Genomic DNA, 26,759 nt, shown 5'->3' with positions numbered 1-26,759 from the left:
ACTTAGATTTGTGTTCATATAAGTTATAATAGGTGATGTAGTAGGCTTTCTTCCGATATCGAGAATACAAAAGAATAAATTATTCTTACTTTATGTAATTCCCGAAAGAATTTTCTCAACTTGGTACTTTGCTTAGAAGATGTTCAAGAATGTGATTCACTATTTCGATGGTGGTAATTTTATGGAATTGATTGAAATTCAATTCAGATCGGAGAGGGATGTTTTTTAAATGACTTGTTTTTACCCTCGTACGATAGGCGGGGTAATATGGCATGAAAAAGACGCGGGGGAAAGGTAACAGGCAATGAAAAAAATGAGTGAAAATTTCAACAAAAAAAAGGAATTTCATTTTAATTTGTGTTTTTTTAAATTGTGGTTTTTGAGGAAATTTTTTTCGGAGTCGTTTCACTTCTTTCATTCAAGAATCAGGCAATGACTTCTAATAGCAATATTCATTAAATTTTTAATTTTTGAAAATTTAAATACGAGTATATAGGTTTCCCATTCCTAATTTTCTGCCAATTTTCTAATTGTTTTTTTATTTATTCTTCTATTTTCGAGCCTTGAACCTTCTTATAATTTGACAAATTTTCATTGAAAAGAAAAAAAAAATAGAAACAATTTTACTTTGTTGTAGTTTTTTTATTATTTGGATACATTATTATAAGTACCTATCTCAGTTTTTTCCGAAAATACTTCTCTTCTGCATATTAGTTGATTGACAATTCAATATACATACATACATAATTTCATTAAGTACGTGATTGTACTCTTTTTTAGCCCCACCTTTTCGATTTTCTTTTTACTGAATTCCTCTCTCGTTCTGGCAAGCAGAAACACTTGGCAGAAAAATTCTGTACTCCAGAGCAAAAAGGATTGAATTAAGTACATTTTTTTTGGATTTTGAGATTTTTGCATCATGGAAAGCTCTTGCAAACCTCTTTCCAATGATGTGAACAATGATGTAAAAATCGCAAAATCGAAAAAAATGAACTTGTATCGTTTTTGCTCAGGAGTACAGAATTTCCCATCAATAAAATGTCAAAAAATCAAATTTTTTATACGAAGTACCTTGGAAAAAAGTCTTAAAGTATTGAAAAAATAAATTTTTTCATGAAAAACTTTGAGAAGAATTTTTTTGATAAATTATGAATGGAAATGAAAAACTTTGTAACGGTAGGGATTGCGCCCTTCACTTCCACCTAAAGGGAAGATCGGACCTGAGGGAAGTGGCTGCACTGCTGTGTACTACAGACAGCGCGATCTATAGGAACTGGTTTCCGAGCCACTTCCGAGCTAGGTAGAAGACTTCTCTTTAGTATTATAATTAACTGTTGATCCGTTCGCATGTGATTGTAATCTCGCGGTTAGGGAAATTGTTTTAGGCCTTGTGCCATGTACTGTTTTGTCTCTCATATGTTTTAGTCAATTGATTGTATATTACATGGTAAATACATCAATTGGCAAGTGCGCACCTCCGGTGATTTATTTATGAAGTGTTTTCTACACCCCAGAATCACCTATGAGCTCTTGAGCCTAGGTTGCGAGTTGAGTTCTGCTCAACTCACCTATGTAAAGGTAGACGTCATCTCTCTTCAAGCAGAAGAGGATAGTCCGAACCTCAACATTTGGCGCCCAAGCGTGGTCCGTCCACTGGGAATTTGAAGCTGCAAAGCTGAAATTCATCTTGAGGAAGATGTGGTGCGGAGAGATTTCGCGGAGTTTCATCTCTAGTCGTCGTGGGATCATCTCTAATCGTCGTGTGTTCATCTCTAGTCGTCGTGGGATAATTCTGGAACTCCCTGTCAACTTGGCGACAGAAGTATTCAAGTGAGAAGAAGTCAACCAGCTTGGATAAGGTCAACCTGGCGACCTGACGATCTTTTTAGTGGTCTGAATACCCTAAAGAGTGAGAATATCGCGACATCTCGGAAAGCTCACTAATTTGCAGCTGAAAATTCCGATCAAGAAGAGTCAACTTTGAGCAGTGGAGCACAGTTGTGCAGGTCCGAAGTGTGAAAAATCCAGGCACACTTCGACATGCTCAAGGTAGAAGTTTGAGGTCAAAGTGTCAAATCTGAATGGGGCACTTACTGGTGAACAAAAAAAGAAGTATTATTTGTTCAAATAAGGTAGATGACTGCTTGTAATAATCTGGATTTTTCGAAACAACTTTCTTTCAACTGTCAGAAGTCATCTCAGTATGGATAAAGATCAACTTGGTGACCTCGGAGGTCTTCGAAAAAGGTAGCTCAGGAACTTTTAGGAGCTCAAAATCACGAAATCCAAGTGCCTACCAAGTGCAGCTGAAAAATTCCAACAAAAAAGCACAATTTCAGCTTTTGTGCACACCTGTGCAAGTTTGACTTTGGAAAAAATGAGCATAGTTTGACAAGAAGAAAGTAACTGTGCAAGGTCAAACATTCTGAGTACCAATTTCAGCAAAAAAGGTAGATTGACTTCGGAGCCAATGAAGAGAAAAATTGTAACATATTTTGAAGTCAAGCGGATGAAGCCAAATATCCAAAAAACTGTTTCCAAAGTGCTGTGTGGAGAAATTTTTCAAAAAAAGATGACGCAAAATTTCTCAATAATGACTCTGGGGCATCCAAAAATGAAGAAAAAATGGTAGATGTCATCAGAAAAGCCAGCTACTGAAGCAGATTACCAAACCACCCTTTTTAGACCAACTATGCAACCATTGGAACATTGTAATAAAAGGTATGAAATTTAATTATCGAAAGAATCGCGGAAAAGTGGCCGAAAATCGCGTAATTAGAACCTCTGTTCAAACTTGTGCCTGTCACAGTTTGGAAAATTTGAGCACAGTTATACTTGCTCGGCAGAGTAGTTCAAGGTCAAGCGAGAAGTTTCAAGTTCAGCACGCACCTGTGAATAAAAACGAGAAGCAAATGCATTGTGAGCTGGGTAGATGTTTTCAAGGTTATCCATCCTGGTTTTTCGGAGATTTTTGTGATAAATTCTGGGGCAGTAGAGTCAACTGAAATTTTTGAAATGAAGCTGCATCCAAAAGCCCACAGGGGCAGTAGAGTCTACTTGAAAATTTTCAAATCAAGATGCAGGGGCAATACAACAGCCCAATAAGAAGAGTGCTCTACCTGAAAGCTGAAAATTTGTTTCAATGCAGTTGAGATGCCATCAATACCTTGGAGATGTAGATTGACACCGTGTAGTTTTTTAATGTGCAAAAATATAAGAAGAAATACTGGGACAAATCAACTTTATACAAGCTTCACGGACCCCCCACTATCATGAAAATAGTGAATTGGTTACTGAGTTTCAACATGCAGATACATAGGTAGAATTTGACACTATTTTATTTGCATGGTAGAGAGCCAACATATCTAATCTTATCTCCCTGCCATCACGTCCGAGGTACCTAGCAGCTGATAAGAGATTTTTATACATTGTTATCGGAAGTATTTGTTGGAAATTTTTACAAATATCACACAGTTATTTATCAGCTGACTTACAAAATGGAAACGTGTGAAATATTGGTATTGTGATGTGTACTGAAAAAACCTGCCGAATTAACCAGTGATAGGTAGAGTACAACTTGAACGGAGCAGAACAACACAGGTAGAATAAAAAGAAGATGACTACGTGTATATTACGGAAAGATTGAACCTACCAAATACTGTGTTGATTAACATTCTTTAGCCTACTCATTCTCGTAACTGCTATGGTGTGGCGGATTGTCAGTTTTTAATTTTTAATACTTAATTTTTGTACATTTTTACTTTTGTGAATTATTTTTGATAATGTTGACTGTTTGTGAAATTTTTTTTAAATTGTTTTTTGTGACTATTGTAAATTGACATGACTTAATTTGTATGTATGTAGGTAGTAGCCATAATTTTAGTTTATTTAGAGGAGACCTACACTACTACATGAAGATCAGGTAGATGTTGACAAATCAAGCTGAATATCATGTAGATGTCATCAGAGAAGCTGCGGAATCCACGAAGCGGGGCAGGTGGTCCTCCAGTTCATCCCTACCATTACTGACCTGAGGTCTTTTGAGCTTCGTGCCTCAGCACCTCCTCTGTCAAGCTGAGTCAAGAAACTGGGGCAATGTAACGGTAGGGATTGCGCCCTTCACTTCCACCTAAAGGGAAGATCGGACCTGAGGGAAGTGGCTGCACTGCTGTGTACTACAGACAGCGCGATCTATAGGAACTGGTTTCCGAGCCACTTCCGAGCTAGGTAGAAGACTTCTCTTTAGTATTATAATTAACTGTTGATCCGTTCGCATGTGATTGTAATCTCGCGGTTAGGGAAATTGTTTTAGGCCTTGTGCCATGTACTGTTTTGTCTCTCATATGTTTTAGTCAATTGATTGTATATTACATGGTAAATACATCAATTGGCAAGTGCGCACCTCCGGTGATTTATTTATGAAGTGTTTTCTACACCCCAGAATCACCTATGAGCTCTTGAGCCTAGGTTGCGAGTTGAGTTCTGCTCAACTCACCTATGTAAAGGTAGACGTCATCTCTCTTCAAGCAGAAGAGGATAGTCCGAACCTCAACAACTTCGTGAATAAAATTTCAAAAAAGGTGAAAAATATCAAAGAAAAGAAAAATAATTTGCCTGTTTTCCAACAAAATCATAGATACTTATCTGAAAATTTGTTCCATGTTAAAAAAAAAAAAAAAGTCATTCAATTCGTCATTTTACATTCATCTACAACCCATCCCCCTCCTCCTTTATCACAGAAATATAAAACTACCACAAATTTTAAACAATGGAATTTTCTCGGAATTTTGAGATGAAATTCGACCATGATAATTTTGTTGGGGGCTTAATATGGACATTGGACACTCTTAAAATCAGTTTGAGCTGTCAATATAAAAATTCCTGATGTCTCAATCCAAAGTAGGTAAATTGATCAACAGACAAACTCCAGAAAAAATGCAGGAAAATGTGATTCATTAGAATGAAGCCTCATACGATTCATTCCTTTAAATGACATCATTCAAGTCTATAAAATCGCTTTAGTCGAAAACAGTTTATTCAATAAGGCTATTCCAGTCCCTCTAGCAACTTTTGCATGCTCAAGAAGGGCTAAAAATGAACTTGAGCCCTTAAAACTCTGGATGAGGCATTGGGGTTTATTGGAAGCTTTCTCGTTCGTTTCAAGGAGTTGGCATAAAATTTCAGTGGTGTCAGTAAAGTTCAAAACTGAATCTTTTGTCTAGTTCCAAAACATAGGAGTAACTTACTAATTCATTGAAGAATTCGTTATTTTTTGAACTAATTACACTTGGAATTTCGTGAAAGAGTTCGAAAAAAATTGAGAGGGTTCCTAATCAATTTTTTTTTTAAATTCAAACTTCGTTACAGTCTCTCAAACAACCTAAAACTGATTGCTTTTGAGTCAGACGAATGTCTTTGAAGGGAAATGCGATGAGAAGATGAAGAAGACTTTCATGAAAATAACACTGCTCATTTTGAAGTGATGATTTTTGAAAAAGAAAGGGAATGAGAAGATGGAAAATCCAATCATTTTTTTTCTTCAAAAAACGCATTAAAAAGAACAAACAAATATTTCAATTTTGGACAAAGTATTTGAAATTTAAAATTTCGTTGAAAAATGATTCTATAATATCCTTTATTTTTTTTCAACAGAACGTTTTAAAATAGAGAAATAAATCTGCCTGCAATTCATTCCAAGTCTCGTCCTCGAGGACCTTTTGTAAGATAATTCTTTGAGGTTTTGAAAAATAATATTTTTTGGCCTTTTAGAATGAAAAATCATTGACTCAGTCGTATGTATTATTCTTTTTTTTTTGCCATTTCTCCCCTTTTTTTGGTTAGGTCTGTACCTCTTTTTGGAATCTCAAATCATTCGGTATCGGTTTTGAGCTTTTTTGAGCCTCCAGGAGATTTTTGAATTTTCCTATGTTGAAAAGATGCTGAATTTTTTGTCGATCGCTTTTGAAGTTTTGAGACTATTTCTAATTTCTCAGAATTAAATTCATAATTTTTGGCCAATCTGTACCTAATCTTTGACCTCGATTTCCCCAGCATTTTTTATACTTTGCAGGACTTTTTTCAAAATGTTCACTTTATTTGTGAAAAATATTGGAATCAATTTTAAAAGTTCGCGAAAGAAAGGGATTAAGTATAATTTAATTTCACATAAGTTGTGATCTAAATTTTGGGCGATTCCGGATTCGTAATTCGAATATATTTTTTCAACTTTCATCTGTATTTTCATTACTGGAAAGAGTTGGAAAAAGGTGTTTATTCATCAGTTGGCCAGTGATTCAGATTTAGGTTCTGTTCAGACGGTTCTTATAAAATTAAATTAAAAATGAAATGCAACCAGACTCGAAAACTGTGATTTGAAATTATTCCATGGTATCTCACGGATTTTTTTTTTTTACTTTTTCACAACCTGTTTTCAACCAAATTTTCAGAAAGATTTCCACTCGACCCTCCCCCTCCCCATACGAAAGAATTAACAAAGTCAAATTTTTCACAGGAACATTTTCAAAAAAAATTTAAATTTGAAGAAAATTTGTATGCAAAGTATTTTTTAATTTCATCTAAAATAAACTTTTTTTTTCTCAATAATTTGAAGATCTTTGTTGCGCGTTTCAATTTTTTCATTTTTTCACTACCTTTTTTTGACTAAATTCACTACCTTTTCACTACTTTTACTACCTGTTAGATACCCTGAATTCCAATCGTGAATTGCCCAAATTATTTGCAAATCATGATTTGAATCATAAAGTTCGTGATTTGAATATAGATTTTCAAGCAATTTTTTCCAATAGTGGAAATTTTGAATCTGATTAAAAATCCCACTTGAGCTGTTCAGCTGGAATGTGTTGAAATGTTGAGTTTTCAAATTTAGAATTTCAAACGTAGGTGGTCACAAGAAACCTAGAATGGAACAACAGTGAAATTATTGCAAAATATTCATTTTTCAATCATGAGTATCACCTTATTCATTTTAGTGAAATTTGAGTACTACTTTCGCAATTTTGTATTGTTCTATGCAAAATTTGTGGTCATTGTAACTGAGGATATAAAAAGCCTTGAAAAAAGTAACATCGAATGACTGAAAACTCGGCTGAACTAATGTGGATTTATTCCTAAAGTCTGTCTTCTCCTCCCTCCCTCCCCCTCTCTTCCTAATTAACATCATGATTATACCCCCTCTCCCCAACACACAAATCATATTTTATTAACAACTTGGAAAAGAGCATCAAAATGTACAGTAAGTATAATCAAGCAAGATAGGTAGATTAAAAAAAACTCACTTTGTCAGCTTGTCGTAGACAGTCTATCCTTCTCATCTTTCCTTTTTGATCTGGATTCGAAAGTACACACATTGCTGGTTTCTTTCCGGTAATACTAAGTACAAAATCTTCTCTACACTCTTGCGTGATATCTTTACGCAATTTGCCTAAAAGACGAGAAGCCCACTTCTGTTTGACTTCTGGTTTTTCATTCTGCAACAAAACAAACGAAAAAAAATCCAAAATTACTTACAACACCATAATAAATAATTCAATTCGCGAGCATAATACACGAGTGGATGTAGCTCGGTCATAGCTTACAATAGCATATATTTTGATAAACAAGCCACAAGACTCTATACATATTTTGGTGGACAAAGAATCTTATTGAGAGTATTGTCCAGTGTTCGGATGGGTATTGTGATTGTGCAAACATCGGTGCATTCGCGTCGCACACCAGTTTACAACGTTAGGAAAATTTGGGCGTATTACTAAACCCCTGGTTAACTCGAAAGCAAAACATTCCCAAGAGTCGAATAATTCCCGCGTATCCTGCAAATAAAAGTGAGAAATTACTGGGCGTGTGTAGTAAATTACCGCAAACACGAAATAGCTGCGTTTAGTTTCTTTAAAACTGACCGCTGCCGGGATATAAATTCACCATTCGCTCTATCGATGATTTACACTGTAAAAAATTCTCGTGTTTTGTTTTATCAAAAAAAAAAAAAAAACACCATCGAAACTTTCATCCCTAAACATTAAAAAAAAATAGAAGAAAAACAACAAGCACCGCAGCAGAGTTCACACGTTATTTGAAATATTCATAGAAATTTCAGTAGGGTGAAGAAAAATCTGCGAAGGGGTGAATGAAACTAGGCAGGTAGAAAATTTCACCATAGAAAAGAACTGACTGCATTATACACATATAAGGGATCCAAACAACAAACAGCAAGAATCCCAGCTCAGTCCGGTCATCGTCGATGTGTTCTGTAGACTTCGCAGAATTTTATGTGTGTAATGGTCACCGGTCTGCTTAACGTTTTTCACGAATTTCTCCCCATCTCCCTGCTCGCTGCTCCCTTCTGGCTACTTGTGTTCACCTTGATGGTCGCGCTGCGCTGTACTTTTCAGCCATAAATATAGCATGTTGGCAATGGACTTAATGCCATGTAAAATCAGCATTTTTTACGCTCCGTTTGGTTGTTCACACTTTACCGGATTGACCTGCTCTGCCCGTCGTCGTCGTCGTCGTCATCGCCTTATCCGCACTAGCATCCGCAGAGTCGTTTACATCATTCGAACCATGTATGCGATGCTCACACGAATGGACCCGAACGACGCTGGTTTAGTCTCCTTTTTTTCTCGTTCGTACCCTCGCTGCATCCTTTTTTGTCGCAGCTACGACGACGACAACGACAACAACCCTTATCCTTATTTTTATTGTTTACTTCATTCGCAGCTAACTAAAAGCCGTTTCTTATTTCCTTATCAGGTCTATTTACGCAGTCTAGTCATATCATCGCATTCAAATGTACCTACCCTGGTGCCCTTTTGCCGCTGCTGCTTTTTTTCCTCCTGCGCTGATATGTATGTACATTCGTCCACTGCTCTAAATGTTTTAAATTTATTAGCGTAAGAGTCGTGTGTTAACAACTTGCCGTATATAAAAAGATGTGCTGGTAGGAACGAGCAAGCGAACCCTTCGCTTCGTCCAGGGTTTTCTTTTCGTATGAATGGGTTTTACCCTCCTCAGCATCTTTCGATTGTGGTCAGAGAGTTGTACGAGTGGATGTAACGTGTTAGGTTGAATTTGAGACTTTTTCTCCTTGAACGAGGAGGAGAGAAAGAGAGATATTGTAGGGCTATATTAACGATATTTTCATTATTTTTGAACGATTCAAATTCCATTTCCATGAAGCATTCGTAACAGCCAATGCAGGATTTCGGGGATCTTGGCTTCATATTTGGAAAAAAAGAACAAAAATTTGAGAAGTTGAAAAATGATGAACAGACTGTACAACAACTAAAATAAAATTAAGCCGCAAGATTTCGCTAAATCTCAACAAGGTTTGGAATCTTTGGTTAAATAGGAGGGGGGGGGGGGGGTCGAAGGCTCATATCTCGAGACTTATCGAACTTTCAGCAAATCTATGTCTGAAGTTTTCTAAAGAATAGGTGAATACATAATTATGATGATCAAGATTGATAATTACCTAAAATTTAAAAAATTTAACTTCTCATGATTAGCAGAAAACTGAAATTTATTTATTTGAAAATTTGAAAAAATTGACACCTTTTTCCAGTCTCTTTTTCAAACTAATTTTCAAAATGGACTCTTCATATCCTCCCCCTCCCTCTCTACGGGCACAAGGGTCACAAATTTTGATCATAAATCTTCCAGTATCGCCAAAAATTCAAATCAAATTATGTATATATCAATCAATAACTCAAGGTGTCTGCCTCCGCTTTGAATACGAGTAAGATCGCGATTTTTAGAAAAAGCATGGTCTGAAACCCTCATAACCAAAATTTTGACTTTTCAAATTGATTTGACGGTTTTTGGCGATTTTTTGAAAATCCAAAATTGACCACTTTCGGTGATTTATGCCGATTAAAAAAAATAGGCGTACATATTTCAGGTATCTATATTGGCCTGGGTAAAAATTATGAAAATTAGTCCCAAAACTAACATCAACTCTCACGAATCAAATTTCCCCATTTTCGGCCATTCTGGAGCCTTCAATTTTCTGTAGAAGACACGAAAATTAATTTGGACAGCTGAAAATTAAGTTGTGGCCTATTCTCAATTTCTAGACAGACCATCTCGAGGGTGTTTTATAAAAAAAAATGTAACAAATTACCAAAAAAATTTTGTAAAAAAAATCACTTGAGATGTTCGCTTAGAATTTGCTCAAATTTGGATAAACCACAACTCGATTTTTGGCTACCTCAATTTGTTTTCACGCCTTTTGGAGAAATTTTAAAATTCTGGAGAGGTCAAAAATGGCACTGGAGGCTCCAGAATTGTTGGAAATCGTTAAAATTCGGTTAGGAAGAGTTGAGATTGATACTTAAATTTTCAACAAAAAGAAAATAAAAAACATGCATCGCCGAAAATAATTAATTTTGAATTTTCAACAATTTTCTAAAAATCGAAAAATCAATTCGGTTATTTAAAATTTTAATTATGGGGGTTTTAGAAAGTGCTCTTTCCAAAAATCGCGATTCTTTTCTCATCGGATGTAGAAATCTCGATAGTTTCCCTTATTATGAGTAAAAAAATAGGAAGGGGGTTCTGCGCCAGGAGCTGTTGTGAAAATTTCAACTCATTTAATTGAAGTTCAGTTCAACTTCATAGATGATGAGATGGGGGGGGGGGAGAGGTTCTGCGTCAGGTGTCATGCTGAATGTTTTTCGTCCACAAAATAAAAGTAGGTACCTACATAAAATTTTGGTTTTTCCCATTTTTTTGGCCGAAATTGAATTTTTAAAACTTTACCAAAAGTCAAGAAATGTACGTTAGTATTTGAAGTTTTGGTAGAATTTGGCGCAAATCAATCCAACCTCAGAACCACATTTTGAACTACTGTAGTCAATTTTTCAATTTTCGTCTTTTTGGAAATAATTTCTACACTGGAAAAAATGGGATTTTAAAAAGACGATCTCAAAATACACCACGAGTGTTTTAAGCTTCTGAATTTCACTTCTTTGATTTTGATGCATTCAAAACAGAAATAACATTTTTCGGTTTGTGTCGTTTTTGGCCACGTTGTTTTCTAAACGAGAAATAAGTAACCCCCTTGATAAAAAAAAATAAGAAATTTTCTCGAAAAAATGAATGAAAAAGACAAAATTTTTGAAAATTTTTAACCAGTATACAAAACTTTACTCTTTGGAAGTTCCCCCCCCCCCCACTTTGAAACTCACTTTCCCAAATGACCTCCATACCAATAATTTTTGGGAAAAGTTTTGAAATTCTATCATTTTTCTTCATTATTTTTCCAATTGGGGAAAACGAGAAGGATGAAATGACAAAGAAAGTTGAGGATTTGATTTTTTTTAAATTCTAGAAACGACCTACTCATATGTAGTTAGGTATGTACCTACATTTTTATGCGTCAGAGAATTCCAGAATGTATGGTTTTTGATGAAAAAAAATATCCCAAGTCGCATTTTGTTTCTTCCCAAAAACAGAAAACTTTTTTTTCGATGAAATGTAGGTATTTTTTTTTCAAAGATCGTGGTATTTTGTTTAGGGCTTCAAATGTTTTGTTAGAAGAAGAAATTTTTCTTACAAGGGATCAAGTTTTTTTTTAATTTTTAATTTTTTTCCTGGAAATTTTAGTAAAGATACATAAAACTGCGTGAACAAAGCTCAAATAAGTAGTTTGAACATGCTGAAAAAATCCGCCAAAAATCAAGATCAGACCTTTAGTCGAAACTTTCCATTTTCAAATTAGACGAGTGCATGAAACGAATCGAACTTTGGAAAGATTACCGAAGAGTCATTTCGGAATGGAAAAATCTGCAAATTAAATTACACCATTATGAATAAATTACGATGAAAGAATTTCGTTCACGAAAGGGTGTTTTTAACCCTGTTTGATTTTCCAACTTTACTGCGAAGTCGAGAAAAAAAAATGAATTTACGATATGAGATGCTGAATAAATTGATTGGTACGTTTCTATCTCTATTCTATAAATTGATACTGCAGTTTTCTTTTTCATTTTAATATAGGTGTCTCATTTTGTTAACGCTTCGTTGCTTTCAAAAATATAATTGAATTACGCGAAATAATTTGGGTATCGATGTTCCTGATTCCTATTGGTTTATTGTATACAAAGTGAGAGCTGACATCGAACGTCGATAAGCCAATTTTTTACGAGATTTGTGCTTAATTCAGTATGGTACTTTTTGAATTATGTGGATTCAAAGCAAAGAGGACGTGATATGAGTGTGTCTTTTACTTAATTATGAATTGATCTTCAAAACTCTCAAAAAATATATAATAACATGTGCACTTTAGATCTCAAAAATTCAATCACTTCATCCCTTCCATTCCTAACCACACCACTCTAAATATTCCTACATAGGTGCCTACAAAATCCCTTCCATGCCTATTGCCTATCCTTCTCAGTCTCTTTCTCTCTTCCCCTCCCCACCTCCAAGATTCCCTTTTAACAAAAAGCCACAGCAACGATCCGAAACGAAATCTCAACGACGCGTAAAATTTATTTGCAATGTTTTACAATAATCATTTAAAACAATTAAAAAAAAGAAGAATACTAAAACCCGAATCGGGCTAGCATTGTGTCGGAATGCAGCGTTAAAAAATTCAGTAATACCCTTTCCATGTATCATGCCTTTTAAAACTAGCGCACACAAACGATAGAATTATATTTAGGCGGGAATTAACCCGGGTATTGCCGATCTCTCGCCGTAAAGCTAAACGTTTTCTGCTCGTGCTTTGCGAGCAGGATAACGGTTTTTCGAAACTTGGACTGTCTTGATTAATGTCTCTAATTAAACAAAGTGTTAATGGAAACAAACTTTCAAGCGAATTAGTATTTTCTGGTTAACTCCACTAGCCCCATCCTTCTTTAGTTTTGTTCCAGTTTATCCGATTTCCATCTTCGTGTAGGTACCTATTTTTTTCCTTCTTTTTTTTTGACCTGTTATTTTCTCGTTGTCGTTGTTCCTGTTGTTGTCTTCGGAGGCGGAGATGGAGGTAGTGCTAAGCATTAAGATGAGGGGGAAAAACCAGCCAGATAACAATTTGTCTCAAAGCTATAAATTTACTTAGAGCGAAGAAATGGGGAAAAAATCTGGGAAATATTTTAATTAAAATTACACTCGTACAAGTACAACGTTGAAGTGATAATTATTCTGTTTTTATTTTTTGCTGCTTTTTTTTTCAGGGAAATTATTTTATCTTTAATTCTATTAAAATAATATTGTGATTCTATACTCGAGTATTTTCTTTCATTATCGTAAATTTTGAACAATTAGGGAAGTTTAAATTTTTAAACGCTATTTTTTTTATTGAATTAAAATTTTTATTTCACGAAAGCAATACTTGAAACTCGTATTCACTGTTTTTGAGTCCTTTTGGATCGATTTTGGCACAAGTATAATATTTTTATAAAATATATTTGTGTCGGTTCAAATTCAAAATTTTTTCCGGCGATCATCTTTGGAAAAAAAATTGAAAATTCAAGATTCGTGAACAAGTAAACGAAATCTATTTTCAGTCTGTCGAGTGATAAATCAAAGTTTTCAGGTTATGAATTTCGTTTTGATCGTATTTATGATATTTTTTTGAAATCTGGTAAATCTCTGTGAAAAATTCTAAAATCAAATTTTCACCCCCCCCCCCCTCCCTCCTCTCTGATGGTACACTGGATATCAATTTCAAAACAGGCTGAGGCCGGAAGAAAGAATCAAAAAATTGAAATTATTGAGGTAATTTCACGTCAAAAGGGATATTTTAGATCACCCTTGACCCAATTTGGATCAAAGGCAGGTCACCATTCCATCCAAAAATACCTCCAGCAGATGGAAGAATAAATTAAACCTATCAACCAATCACATGCAACAAACTAAAAACAAAAAGAAAGGAAATCCCAACATTCAACAAACCAAGTAGGTAGCCAAGAATCTCCTCAGCAACCAATATCTAATACACACTCGATGGTGAATGGACCGTGGCAGGGGAGTCGAACGGTATCGTCTACACAAGAAGTGATGATGAGTAAGAAGGCAAGGTCGTTGGCGCAGGAGAGGAAGAAGAAGAACATATAGAAAGAACAAGTGGAGGCATGCTATGCTATCCACATACGTACTCGTATACTAGTGTAGTACTACATACATAACATCAACCCAATTGTTGCATACTGGCTAGCCGGTTGGCAAGGTTGCAATCTGGCACCGGTTATAAAACAGAGGGAGTAGGTCCCCACAGTATTTGCCAAGGGTTGCCGATACCGGCTGCTACGTTATCGAGACGACCTTGTCTTTTTCTTTTCCCTACGTTAACCGTCGACAACGACGACGTCTCCGAACAACGCTGGTAGAAAAATTTTAATAGCGGGGTGATTCAATTTTTGGTTATTTTCCAAATGTTTGCGTAGAAAAAGAATGACATCCCAGTAGCCAACAACCACGTGTTTTCCATACACTTATGCCAAATGGCATCAGAATATACGAGCAGCAGTCAATGACCAATACATTGATAGCTGGCGAGCTAGACATTAATTTTCCAGATTTAAAAAAAAATCCATTCTACAGCCAAAAAATACTAGTATACTCGTCTATCGTCTATGTTTTTGTTTACCTGTACCTTGCTTGGCTCTCTCTTCTCCTGTATAACCTCTTCAACTTCATCTTTCTTTATAGGTACGTAAGAAAATACCGTGGAATAAAAAAGGGATGCGGAGATATTCAACACTGGGAAAGTCTTCCCTTCGCTGCAGTGTGTTGTGCTGGTGGTGCAATCAACGCATTTGCTCATACTTTATCCGGTATTTAACACTGTGTCAACCACGTGCACCCGAAGAAGAACGATAACTACCCGGGAATAATTTTCGAATCTCAGTCACCTTCGCAGCATTCTCCCAGACACTAAATGCTAGATGACGTTTTTATTGTCCTCTTAAAAAATAAAATCAAAGGAAAAAACCCAGCTAACCCGCAAATGGGGAGTGTAAACATCCGCCAGCGACGAAAACGAAACTTACGATGAGAGTTAAGACGGTGGAGATAGCAAGGTGAGGGTGTATCACATGCATCCACAGCTTTTTCGTCTTCTTTGCTGAGAATTGAGATTGTTGCTGTTTAAATGTACTTGTATTCTTAGGTAGGTCGTTTTACGTGTTGAGAAGTCGTATGTTGTATGAAAGAAAGAGGTGTTCAACCTTTTTCATCCACGTGAGCAGTATAGGTACTTAATTTGGAGAGGGCTGTTATGGCACATGCTAAATTTTTTAATGGGTACTTGACAACCTAAAAAACATTTAGGATATTTTGAAGAGATCTTTAGAACCTAGGAGAGCCTGGTGAGTGAAATTTTAATCAATTGGTGTCCCGAAGAAAATTTGAAGGGTTCAAAAAATGCATTACAAGAGCTCCTACGAAGAAACCAAAGCAATCGTCAACTTCGATCGATCTGAAATTTCTCACACTGGAAAAGCACACCAATTACCCCTCAGAACCAAATTTTATGCTCCCGAAGTGGATTTTTCGATTTAGCAGGATTTTTGAAAAATGAGAAAATAGCTCGTTGGCATCTTGGTTTTTAACAGAAAGAATTTTGTGATAAAGATATGAAAATCAAAAACCAAGTCGACAGAAACTGTTCTTACGAAACAACTGTATAATAATACTGAACTCTTGAACAGCTGTGGGTATAAAATTGAGGCAGTTGGCCCCTTCAACTTCTGAACGTAGGCAAGTTTATTAACATCAAAAAAATCCAGCTTGATTTAACGAAGAGTTTGGAGCTAGTTACGAGTAAAAGAAGGAAATTCGTCTGTCGTCTCAACAGTACAGTAAAATAGAATTTGTGAACGTTGCTTCGTTTTTTTTTAATTTATAGCTTCGGAGTAAAATTGTATATGGGAGGGAGGGAAGGATTTAAAAAAATGTTTTCTCTCCAATTCACAGGTTTCAAAATTTCAATTTTACACACAAGGCTTTCTCTCTGTCCAGTGAATCCGTTTACGAGAGAAAATGGAATTTCAGTTAGTTTTTTCTTTAGCAGACATGACTTTTCGAAGTAATTTTTCAAGATTTATATTTTTTCTTCAAAGTCCTCGATTACGTATTTCTGGGCAATTGTATTTGAACGTCACGTCTTTGGTTTTTCTAAAACAATTTGAATTATTTCTGAAGAAAATTGAAAAACTAGCTCGAGCCTCCAGAACAGCTTTACCTTGCCAGTTTTTGAATAGGGCCGAAAGGAATAAATGTTCAAATGAAATTTCGTTCAGAAAAAAATCGTGGAAATCTTGAAAAACCGCCGTAAATAAAAAAGCAGCTTTTTTGATTTCTTTAAACTTATAAAAATTCGTCAAAAATCCAAAAACTGACTTTGTACCTATTTTGAATTTTGTTGGCCATTATTTTGAAACATGCTTTTTTGATCTAGCTCGGTCTCGTTCAAATGGACGGTGTCAATTAAAAAACACACTTTTTTAGAAGAAGAAATTTTCTCGGTAAATAGTTTTATTAAAAAAAGGAATGTTAACGTTTTCTTTGAGAATAATTTTGTGACTTAGCCAGGACAATTTTTTGACTTGGGTATTAAATAAAAATTGATAATACGTCTCTCTGCTCCTTTGCCTCCTCTTCTAAAAATTGTTTGAGACTCTTTGTTTGGAATTTGTTGATCACACCCAAACTTTTGAATTTTTTATGCGGGCCACCTCCACTAACAATAAGCCCAGGATTAGGTCAACTCTTTTTAAAAATTAACCAATTTTATAGTCAAATTCAATTTCATCAATCAATGAATCTTTTTAAAGATTTCGATTCTTTTTCAAGTATTTTTCAGCCTCTTTTCCTACATTGAAAAAATTATTTACTAATGCTATTGCACCCTAATGTGCTTCTAAAGCTATAGCTCGGTTGAATTAGAAAACAAATCCAAGTTGACCAGTGGGTTGGATTGAAAAAAAAAAAAACACATCTTGAATTTTGACGAAAATTACGTATTTAGGAAGTTTACTTTGAGAAGGGAGACTACACAGAAAAATTTTGAGCCTCATTAGCCTGCAGAAGCCGAGCAAGGGATACTCAAAGTGGGGTCATTTTGAAAAAAAATGTGGTTTTTTGACAATTGACATGCCATTCAACATTTTCATCATAGTTTATTGAATTTTTTTCAGAATAGCGAAGGTGCTGGACAAAATGTAGAAGTTTTCTTTCTAAGATTTTGTGAACTTGTTTCCAATTTCTGTTTTTTTTGGTCGTCATTCTTGTTTGCAGAAAACCCATACCCATTATCACATGCCCATCACTCATGAATCTATGAAGTGATTTCAGCGAAAGACACTCCAGATTTCTAACTTATTCGAGGGGATTAGAGTACGTAATATGCTACAGACTCACATTAATACAACCATTAGTGGTTACCATTAAAAAAAGGTTCACTTTTAATCAAAAGTTCCTATACTGCGAAAGTACGAGGTAATATTTCTTCAACGTTGAGGTCTTCCCTGGACGAAAAAGTTAATAAGTACTCTCGATGCAGACCTAAAACTATATGTACCTCGTACATTGTACGAGTAAGTACCTACATACATAAGAAACTAAAAAGGCGAAAAAAGGTACCAAGCACCAACACAGCAATCAAAACTACCTGCCTACAGTTTTAGTGTAATGTCTTAATTGATACTTTGTCAAACTAGATTAGTTTGCGAAGTACTAAACCATACAGAGAAGTATGCTGCTGCGAAATCAGATTTCACTATTGTGTATTGAAAGAGTGTGTGTGTGTGTATGTCTGTGTAGTCTACTACAGCCAACGTCACCAGAAAAACTAATGAAATGGCGAACTTAAAGAGGCGTTTGGTAGTTAAGGGTCTTCTAAATTACTACCGTTCGGCAGTATCAGTTTATTTATAACCCTCTATATCGTCGTATATGCTGAGGGGTTGGGTAAGTTGGACGCGGACGTGGTGGTGCGGAATAAGGATGCCGATGCGGATGCCGGTTAACACCTTCGTTGTTCCTCTATTTTATAGGTGCTTTTTATCAGTGTTTTTCAAATTGCGTTTTTAGTGTGCTCATTATCGATAGGTAGGTAGCTTTTAATATCGTATTTGTCAAGTGGCGACATAGTGGGATGAGATGAGGGTGCATTTTCAGATATACCTTGGAGGCGGGGTTCAGGTGAGGTGAGAGTAAGTATATGGTGGCACATTGAATGGGAACTGCAAATGTACGTATATGGTACCTTAAGGTACGAATACGTATGCCATGTACAAGAATATTCGTACACAATGTTCTAATGGATGAAGGTGATGACTTTTTGAGCCTTTTTTTTGCAAGTTTGTGATCAATTATTTGTTTGAAGACGATTAATTGAATGACATGTTCAGGAATTACAATCAGTGGGCCTTTAATGTGAGCTTTTATAATTTTCTATTGTTAGGTTAATACTGTATCTTACAAGTTTCATAACTTTTTGGATTTTTGTGGGGGATGGGGGGAGAGGGGATCAAAATTCAAAGGACAAAATAAGTTGAAGGTACTTGAGCTAAATTTAATAATTTTTTATGGGAATATCAATCGGATTTAATCTGAAAGTTCATGATACGAATTCAACAAAAAAAACGAATGAAAAAGGTCTCCGCAAGGTTCTAATCGATTCGAAATTTCATCAGATATGAAAATCTGACCTCAACTATGTTGTTTTTTTCAGGCCCACCTCAAAAGGGCGTCCTTTTTAAATGCACCTACACAATTGACGCTGAATTTAATTTTTCGATTTTCCGCAAATTTTTTACATTTTAAAAGGTTCATTCTTTAGGGGGAAAAAGTCATATTTCATTGAAATTATGGTAGAAAATGGCAATTTGGTGAGTTCAACAAAAAATCTGAAAAGGGCTCCGAAAGGTTCCAATCGATTCAAAATTTCATCAAAAATATGAAAATCAGACCTCAACTATTTTTTTAAAGACCTACCTCAAAAGGGCGACCTTTTTAAATACACCTGCACAATCAGTTTTAAATTCAGTTTTTTCGATTTTTTTGCAAATTTTTTAAAAATTCAAAGGCTTATTCTTCTGGAGAAAAGTCAAATCCCGTTGAAATTACGATAGAAAATGTAAATTTGGTTCATAGCCAATTTTTGACCTCTCGAGTTACTGGAAAAACAAATCTTGAAAATCTATGCCTAAATCGATCGACATTTCAATTTGAAGAAATCTCCTGTCGTACTTGTATCATTTGAAATCATTCGAAATCATACAGTGGTATTTTTTGATGAATTTTTGAAAATAATTTCATCATCCTTCTATACACTTGTAATCTCCTTTAGACGTCGTAAAACTGCCCAGAAAGTCGCCTTTTCCATATCACCACATTTGTAACGTTTTCTGTGGGCTCGTCGCAACCTATAGGTATTTAAATATCGAGCCGTTTCTAATAAAAATTCCATAACTCGTTCTTCTCACCTTGCTCGTGTGTTCGTATAATTCACAATGTAGCTATATTTGTATATACGTAGTCGTAGTCGTATTCGTATGTGCATGTGGAATCGTTGTCATCGTCTCTCAACTCTCAGCGAGTTCAAATGAACTGAATTCATTGATATCTCTGGTCGTTTTCGCTTCACTCTTCGTCTTCTCACCAACAAACAACAACACAGCAACCACAACTGTACATTTTATGTATTTCGCTATTCTTATTTCCAGCATCTTTTATCGCCTTATCATCTCTACGCATATAAACAGGCGATACAATGTACACAAAACAGAATATATTATCCGAACCAGTGGTCTCCAACCCAACCCACCAACAACTTCATCATTATATCGCTGTCCAGTCTAAGTTAATTTGTCACTATGTACGCGATAAATCAAACAAATTACGTAACACGATCGCCTAGTCCTAGTCGACGAAACCCTCTTATAAAATTATTATAGATACCTAACCTATGTAATTACATAACCTCCCAAACACCTCGTGTTTGATTAACGAGTCCACATCTCCGTGTGTGTGTGTGTATTAAATTAAGTATATATTATTTTACATCGTAAAAATATTATAACACGAATGTTCTCCTCAGCACTCGATCGTTCGTCGGACCATGGACCGTGGACGAAGCCTTGCCTCGCTTTGTCGCGTATATTATACACTGAAAAAGAAATATCGTATTTCTAAAATGTAATATATTCTTTTACCAAAAAAAAAAAAAAAGGTCGAAGAATTATTAATAGTACTACCATACACGTGGCTCGATGCCAATACTCTAGCTTGTAAGCCTTTTCGAAGTATTGCAAACGACGTGTCGATTTTGTGCTTTATACCCGAGAGCTTGGGAGGTTATGCGCTGCTTTTTTTCTGGTTAGTAGGTTATACGACGAGTGGAGACTGGAGCGTCGAACATTCCGAGTACACTTTTTTAAAAAAATGAAGTATTTTTGGTTTTGGGCTATTTTTTCGCCGGTATTGCCGGCTGTGTGTATAACAGTATAAATCATAATAGATATACGCGGGAGCTGCGAGATGAACAAACTTCGTTACTGGACTGCCATGTTATTTTGTTGTAATAGATGAGGTTTTTCAGTTTTTTTTTCACCTTATATGTTTCGGTCGAAAAAATACTAATACAGATAGAATTTCCGACCGATGTTTAAACGGCTCATTTGAACAGCAACCTTCGACTTTGTGAGAAGGTTGTCTAAATTTTGTAACTTTGAGATATGCGATGCACAATTCTTATCTTTTGCCATCGAAGATGCTTTTACGATTATGCCATCGAATCAGCTAAACTGTCCTATGTGGTTGGAAATTTAAATGTCGTGGTCGTAAAAACGATAAAATTATTCGAATTTTCTGGATACCTGGTATTTGAAGTAAGTAGATGCCGAGTACCGACAGACGTTTCAATCTGTAAATGGAAATGTACGTTTGATAGAGACCAAAAAAATTATTATTTTTGAACTGGAATTTTTCACCGTGGAGGATCAACAATGGGGCAAGAATTATTAAATTTAGCTCAAATACCTTCAATCTATTTCATCCTTTAAATTCTGACCTCCGCCCCTTACATTTTGTACTGTAGTTCCTACATTTGAAATTAGAAATGTGAAGAGCTCATGAGTTGTTGAGTCATAACGTATATTTGATAACAAAGAATAACAATAGAAAATCATAACAAACATTTCTGGTAACTAGATTTGAGAGGTCATGTATTTTTTATAGAGAGCCGCTACATAACCCCCCTCCCCTTTAGCAGAGGAACCGTGATTTCAAAAAAAAAAAACAACCGAACAGAATGAGTCGATTTTGAATTGATTAGTCGATGACTGATGAATTTGAAATTTGTCGATTCTGAAGAAAAATTCTGATTCAGGGCGATTGAGGTTGTGTTTATGAGACAGTCTGACCAGATTTCGAATTGTGATACAGCTGTATCCCCCTCACCCTAGTTTTGGAAATGCAATTACGTACAAAAAAACAATACTTAGTTCATAAAAATTTACGAAAACTGAATTTTTTTGAAATTGTTCAATTATGGATCTGTTTGGAAGTACATATTCTGGAAATTATAACCTTCAAAACAAGCTCAACTTTGTGATTTCAAAATCATTGGCGAATATTTCTGAAACTGTGGCTTACATTTTGGTATTTTCTGTTCCAGAAAAACATTTTTTATTGCCTCAACCCCCCTCTCTCCACTCCACCCAACAAGCGGAAAATTTTTTGATCAAACAAAAAAAATTGGAAAAACACAAAAAAATATATCACTTGGAAGCACTTAGCCAAATTTCAGCTGCTAAATTCCATTTTCAAGTTTTGGAAAATTTTTAAAAAAATCAAATGTTCAATTTTTAAGGAAAAAAATCAGAACTTTTGATGCAACTGCGATAGAAAGTTAATGTTTGATTGACACAGATCTAATTTTTGAATTCTCAAGTCGATTGGTATAGTGATTTCACGCCATTTAAAAACACCGAGTAGATTTTTTGATTTTCTTGAAGATTAAAAAGATGCTGAACTTACTTTTGGTGCTTTTTATGAGCATTTTTCTAAAAATGGAAAATCAGGAAATCAGCAAGATAGCCCAAAAAGGTTCATAAGCTGCCACTAATTGATTTGAGGTATCGAAAATAAGGCTTAAAGGAAATAGCTTTATACCTCAATTTTACCAAATTTTGATTTTTTTTTGTAAAATATGGAGACGTCTAAATTTTTGGAAAAAAATTCGAAAATCAAAACAACCAAATTGAATATTAGAAATATGCCTTTGGTGCTGTATTTTTGGATACTGTTTCAATTTTTTAGTATTCGGTCCAGACATTTTTTTGTCTGTTTCACTTTCAAGTAAAAAAAAACACAACATTGAAAATGATGATTTTACGACACTGTTGAAATTTATTTTAAAATTTAAAACGATGCAAACAGTTTTTTTTTTGAAGTTTCAGCACCTCACAAGCCCTTGAGGAGGTTGAGGACTAATGAAGGTGATTTTTCTTTTTCAACTACAGTATTTTGATGTAAGGAGCTCGCAAAAAAAAATTGAACGAAATAGGATTTTAATTTTTTCATGAGGAATGCGCCTTTCTGAATTTCCAAAATATCTAAAAATCGAATTCAGCTATTCAAATTTTGCCAGATGGTGCATTTTTAAATGCTCTTTCAACTTTTTCGCTAGGAAATATATTCTTTGAGAGAGATTACGCTAAAGAAGTCTCCTTTCTTGAGCCAATTCCGTTCAAAAAATGTATATCGAAATGCCAAAAAATCCAATCCCATCTTCTTCATAATTATTACAATGATTACATTTATTCCAAAAAACACAACTCTTCCTGCCTTAAAGAACCCATTCCATATCTGTTTTTCTCCCACATTAAAATAATTTCACCCCGGAACTGTTCGCAACCTCCACTGGCACACTTTTCATCCGGGGTGTGCGGAATAGACGCGGAATACGATCCGATACTCGTACATCGACATGGAGCTTAATTAAGCCTAACACGAGATTAAAAACAATTCGAGTTGGTCTTGGTATCGAATTTATAGAGGGTTAGATGTCGAAACGAACTGCCGTTAAACGATAAATACGATCTGATTCGGAAATAAAAATTTTCCAAAGAACAAACGCGATTAGGGGGCTGAACTAATTGTCTCGGTATCCGCATCGCATCCGCAATTCAATTGAAACAAAAGTATAAAGTTATAAATATACGAAGCGTAGTTTCCGGTGTTATGTGGATGAAGATCACTATACTGTATACGAAGAAGTGTACAAGAAGAAACGTATGAAAAAAAGAAGAGAAAAAGGGCTGGAGAAGAGATGAGGCGACATCTTATAGCATATAGCACCGGTTAAAGCGCAAAAGAGGCGCCTTTTGCTAAGAGTGTTGTCTGTCGACAAGATCGCAAATCTCTAGATATGTTTTCTTTGACAAAGCTACAAGTTATAGGAGACACGTAGAATATGCTACCAACGATTCATTTTCTCGTCTGCAATTTTGCTCGTCGCATTCGTTATGTTCTATTTGCTCTCATATAGGCGTGCGTTTGTCGAGTACACGTACAGGGTGTTCAAAAATTTGACCTTTATCGCCACTTATGGTTATGGAGCGATAAAATAAACGCGAGAGGGTCTCGGATGACCCTTCGAGTATCCTCGAAGGTTATAAAAATCTTATATAATGTTGCATTCGAGACGAGCGATAATCGAGTTAAAATATCCATTATAATTTGTGATGTGCAGAGATCGCCGGCTGAACCTTTTGAAACGTCTTATGTGTAGGCCTATGTTGTACAGCCATACTCGTATCATGCTGAAACTGCAGAGAGGAAATAAATAAAGAACGAAAATTGCCGTAATGTAGACCTTAAACAGAATGAAAATCTTTCTAAATGCTCTTTACTTTGCCACCCTCGTGAAAAACAACTTAACCCCTACGGGCACCAGCAAAGTACTACACATCGTAGTACTATACTCGTATACGTCGTATCACGACCATGTTCGATCATTTTCCGTATGTATAAGCGCCAGATTAAACGATAAATAACGTCAGTCTCATTCGAATACGTTTCTAATTTCGCCCCACATACCGAGCATATCTTTACCCCAAATACGTGGAAATTTTTCAACTTGCAATAGCGAAAAAAGAAAAAAAACAATTTAAAAAAGTTTTCTTATTCGAATCGAGAGATTTTTACGAGATACGTACAGAGCCAAGTACAATAACGTGGTTTTATTTGCACGCGAGATGAAATTACAACCGGGTTAATTACGATTATTGCCCTCGTTAAGTTACCTCGACTGCTCGAGAGTGGGTTTGAAACGGCGAGAAATCTCTTGCTAGGGGTGGTACAAGAGTAAAAATGTCCAAACAGATTGAATCGAGTTTTTTTACTGGCGTAATTTTACGTCATTGATTATTAAGCTCGTGGTACGTGTTTGATTTGCCAAATTTCTCAGCGTTATTGAAAATTAGTGTCGAGTATTTAGGATCGTATATTTTTTTTACATCGGTGTTTTGAAACATTTTCTTTGTTTTTTTTTCTGTAGTAGGCTTAAGAAAAACTTACCAGGGAAAGGGATTCAAAATTTTACAGAAATGTTCAAAAATGGTACCATAGGTATGGACTGAAGAAAAAATCGAATAAGCAATTATTACCCTAAAAATCTCATTTCTATGATCACCTTTGAACAATTATCACTTTTGGAGGTAAAATTTTGACCTAGGTACTCGTAAATGAAGAAGGACCCACACTTTTCAAAAAACTCTGTAAAATGTCAAAAAATACACTTTTTAATGCTGATGTCAAAATTGGCTCTAAAACATCATACTTAGTAGTGAGAATGTTCCCCAGATAAAAGATTCCCACAGTTGAAACAGCTCAATCGCACATTTCGAAGTTAAAGGAGATTTTATACAAATAAAATTGGGCCCAAAAAAATACACTCTCTCTCACTCGTGTCGAAAGTGGCCCTTAAAACCATCGGTAGTTAGAATATGATCACGAAGTAAGATTCCTAAAACATAACTGTGCAATAGCTCATTTTAAGATTTTATGTAGTACATTTTTTTTTTAAGTCTAGGCTGACAAAACTCACTTTAAAAAATACTCCTCAAATCGTGTTGGTGCTTCTTGGAATACGATCTAGAAATAAGATTCCTAGAGTTGTAACTCTATCCAATTGCAAATTTTAGGATTTTGAAGCTCTCTTTGAAAAAATTGGGGCCCCAAAACCATTATTGACACGAATCCCTACGAAAGTAGTGGTAGTGGTAATTGGTGTTTTTATAACCATAAAAAAATCTTGTCAATTTTTTGCCCCATTTCCTTTCCAATATTTTTACCCCCCCCCCCCCCCTTCCACTAAAAATTCAGTTGTGCTGAGAGCCCTAGAAGTTGGAAAAATCAAAAAAATGTAAATAATAGAAATGTTTTATTGGAAATTCTAAATTTCTGTGTTGAAATGTTTCTAAATGACCCTTTTTTTAAGCACATCTCCTTCTGGTACCAAACCAAAGAATATTGTTGACCCTGTATAAAGCCCTCTGAGGCTTTCAAGTTGAAAAAAAAAAATCAAAAAAAATTAAGTAAAACAAAATTTGGTGTAAAATTTTTAAAAGTTCTAATTTAAATATGTGTTACAATTTCTCTACGTGTACAATCATCTTTTCTTCAAAAAATCTCTCATAGTTTCTCAATACTCTGTTACTTCCTCAGAATGAAGTCGCCCATAACACAGTTGAAAACCATGTTAGAAAAACATAAAATGGAAAGAAGTTTTTCAAAACAAAAGATCAAGGAAAGTTTTTTTTTTAATGAGAATTTTTGAAGAGTAACTTTAACACTTGAAAAAAATCTATTAGGTACATATTTTGTTTTTTTGGTTTTCTCAACTTTCCTAGGCTTCATCTATAAGTATACCTACACAACAGAATGAAAATAACTTGGAATCCCCCCATCCAAAAAAAATCATGAAAGGGATAATTTAGAGAAATTATGAAACCAAATGGAAAAATTTGGAAACTTTTATTTACATTTTTATCAATTCTTCTTCCACTTGCGTTGGTATTGAAAAAAAAAATCAAGATTGAGGATCTCTATATTTAGGGAGATAAAAATGTCTTTGGTGAAAGAAGAAGCATTTCCTTGAAAACAGAGCTACCTATTTGGGGATTAAAAATTTTCAATATAACAAGTCCATGATATTTTTTTCGGTTTTAGGTGGTTCTCAGCACCACTGATTTAGGCCTAGGAAAGAATTTAAAAATATGGGCATTTTTAAAAATCAAATCAAAGAGGTAACTTCAAAAGGTGGGAGCATAAAAAAAGAAAATTTCAAAATAAGGATCAATTGAAATTGAGCCTCAAATGTGACTGTGATTAAATGTGTTTTTTCGATAGTACGAAAAAAAATTTTCAAAGCTTGCCACGATTTTTTAGGTGCATTGTACCTACCAAATTATTCAAAATTTGATTGTTTTCGGAAATATATTCTAAAAAATTATGACAATTTCTCAATAAATTACAAAAGTATGTAAAAAAAAAAAACACTTGAATTAAATTTAACTAAAATAAAACTATACCAAACATTGGAATTCAATATCATTTCACTAATCAGAATCCCGCCATTGGAAGTATAATCCTACTTTTAGAACGATAAATCAGGTAAAATTGAATTTAAAAATACCTTCGAACTATTCTCAACTAAAAGTTCGAAGTTTTTCCCGGGTATGATTTCAAACTTCGAACTACGTGGTTTATAACGAAGTCGAGTTGAA

General features: G+C 35.0%; 1 protein-coding gene across 10 annotated transcripts in view; it reads right to left on the bottom strand.

Annotated features, from left to right (window-relative positions):
- NfI (Nuclear factor I) overlaps positions 1-26,759 on the bottom strand; it is a 171,366-nt gene that overhangs the window by 48,585 nt on the left and 96,022 nt on the right. For all 10 annotated transcript variants that reach the window (XM_065364373.1, XM_065364375.1, XM_065364369.1 and 7 more), the window contains one exon: positions 7,296-7,487. In XM_065364373.1, coding sequence (XP_065220445.1) covers positions 7,296-7,487 — 192 coding nt within the window. The remainder of the gene's footprint in view (positions 1-7,295; positions 7,488-26,759) is intronic.

The sequence above is a fragment of the Planococcus citri genome, chromosome 4, assembly GCF_950023065.1.
Source record: "Planococcus citri chromosome 4, ihPlaCitr1.1, whole genome shotgun sequence".
Lineage (NCBI taxonomy): Eukaryota > Metazoa > Arthropoda > Insecta > Hemiptera > Pseudococcidae > Planococcus > Planococcus citri.
The sequence above is the reverse complement of the archived record's forward strand: the minus strand, read 5'-3'. Positions and strand labels throughout refer to the sequence as shown.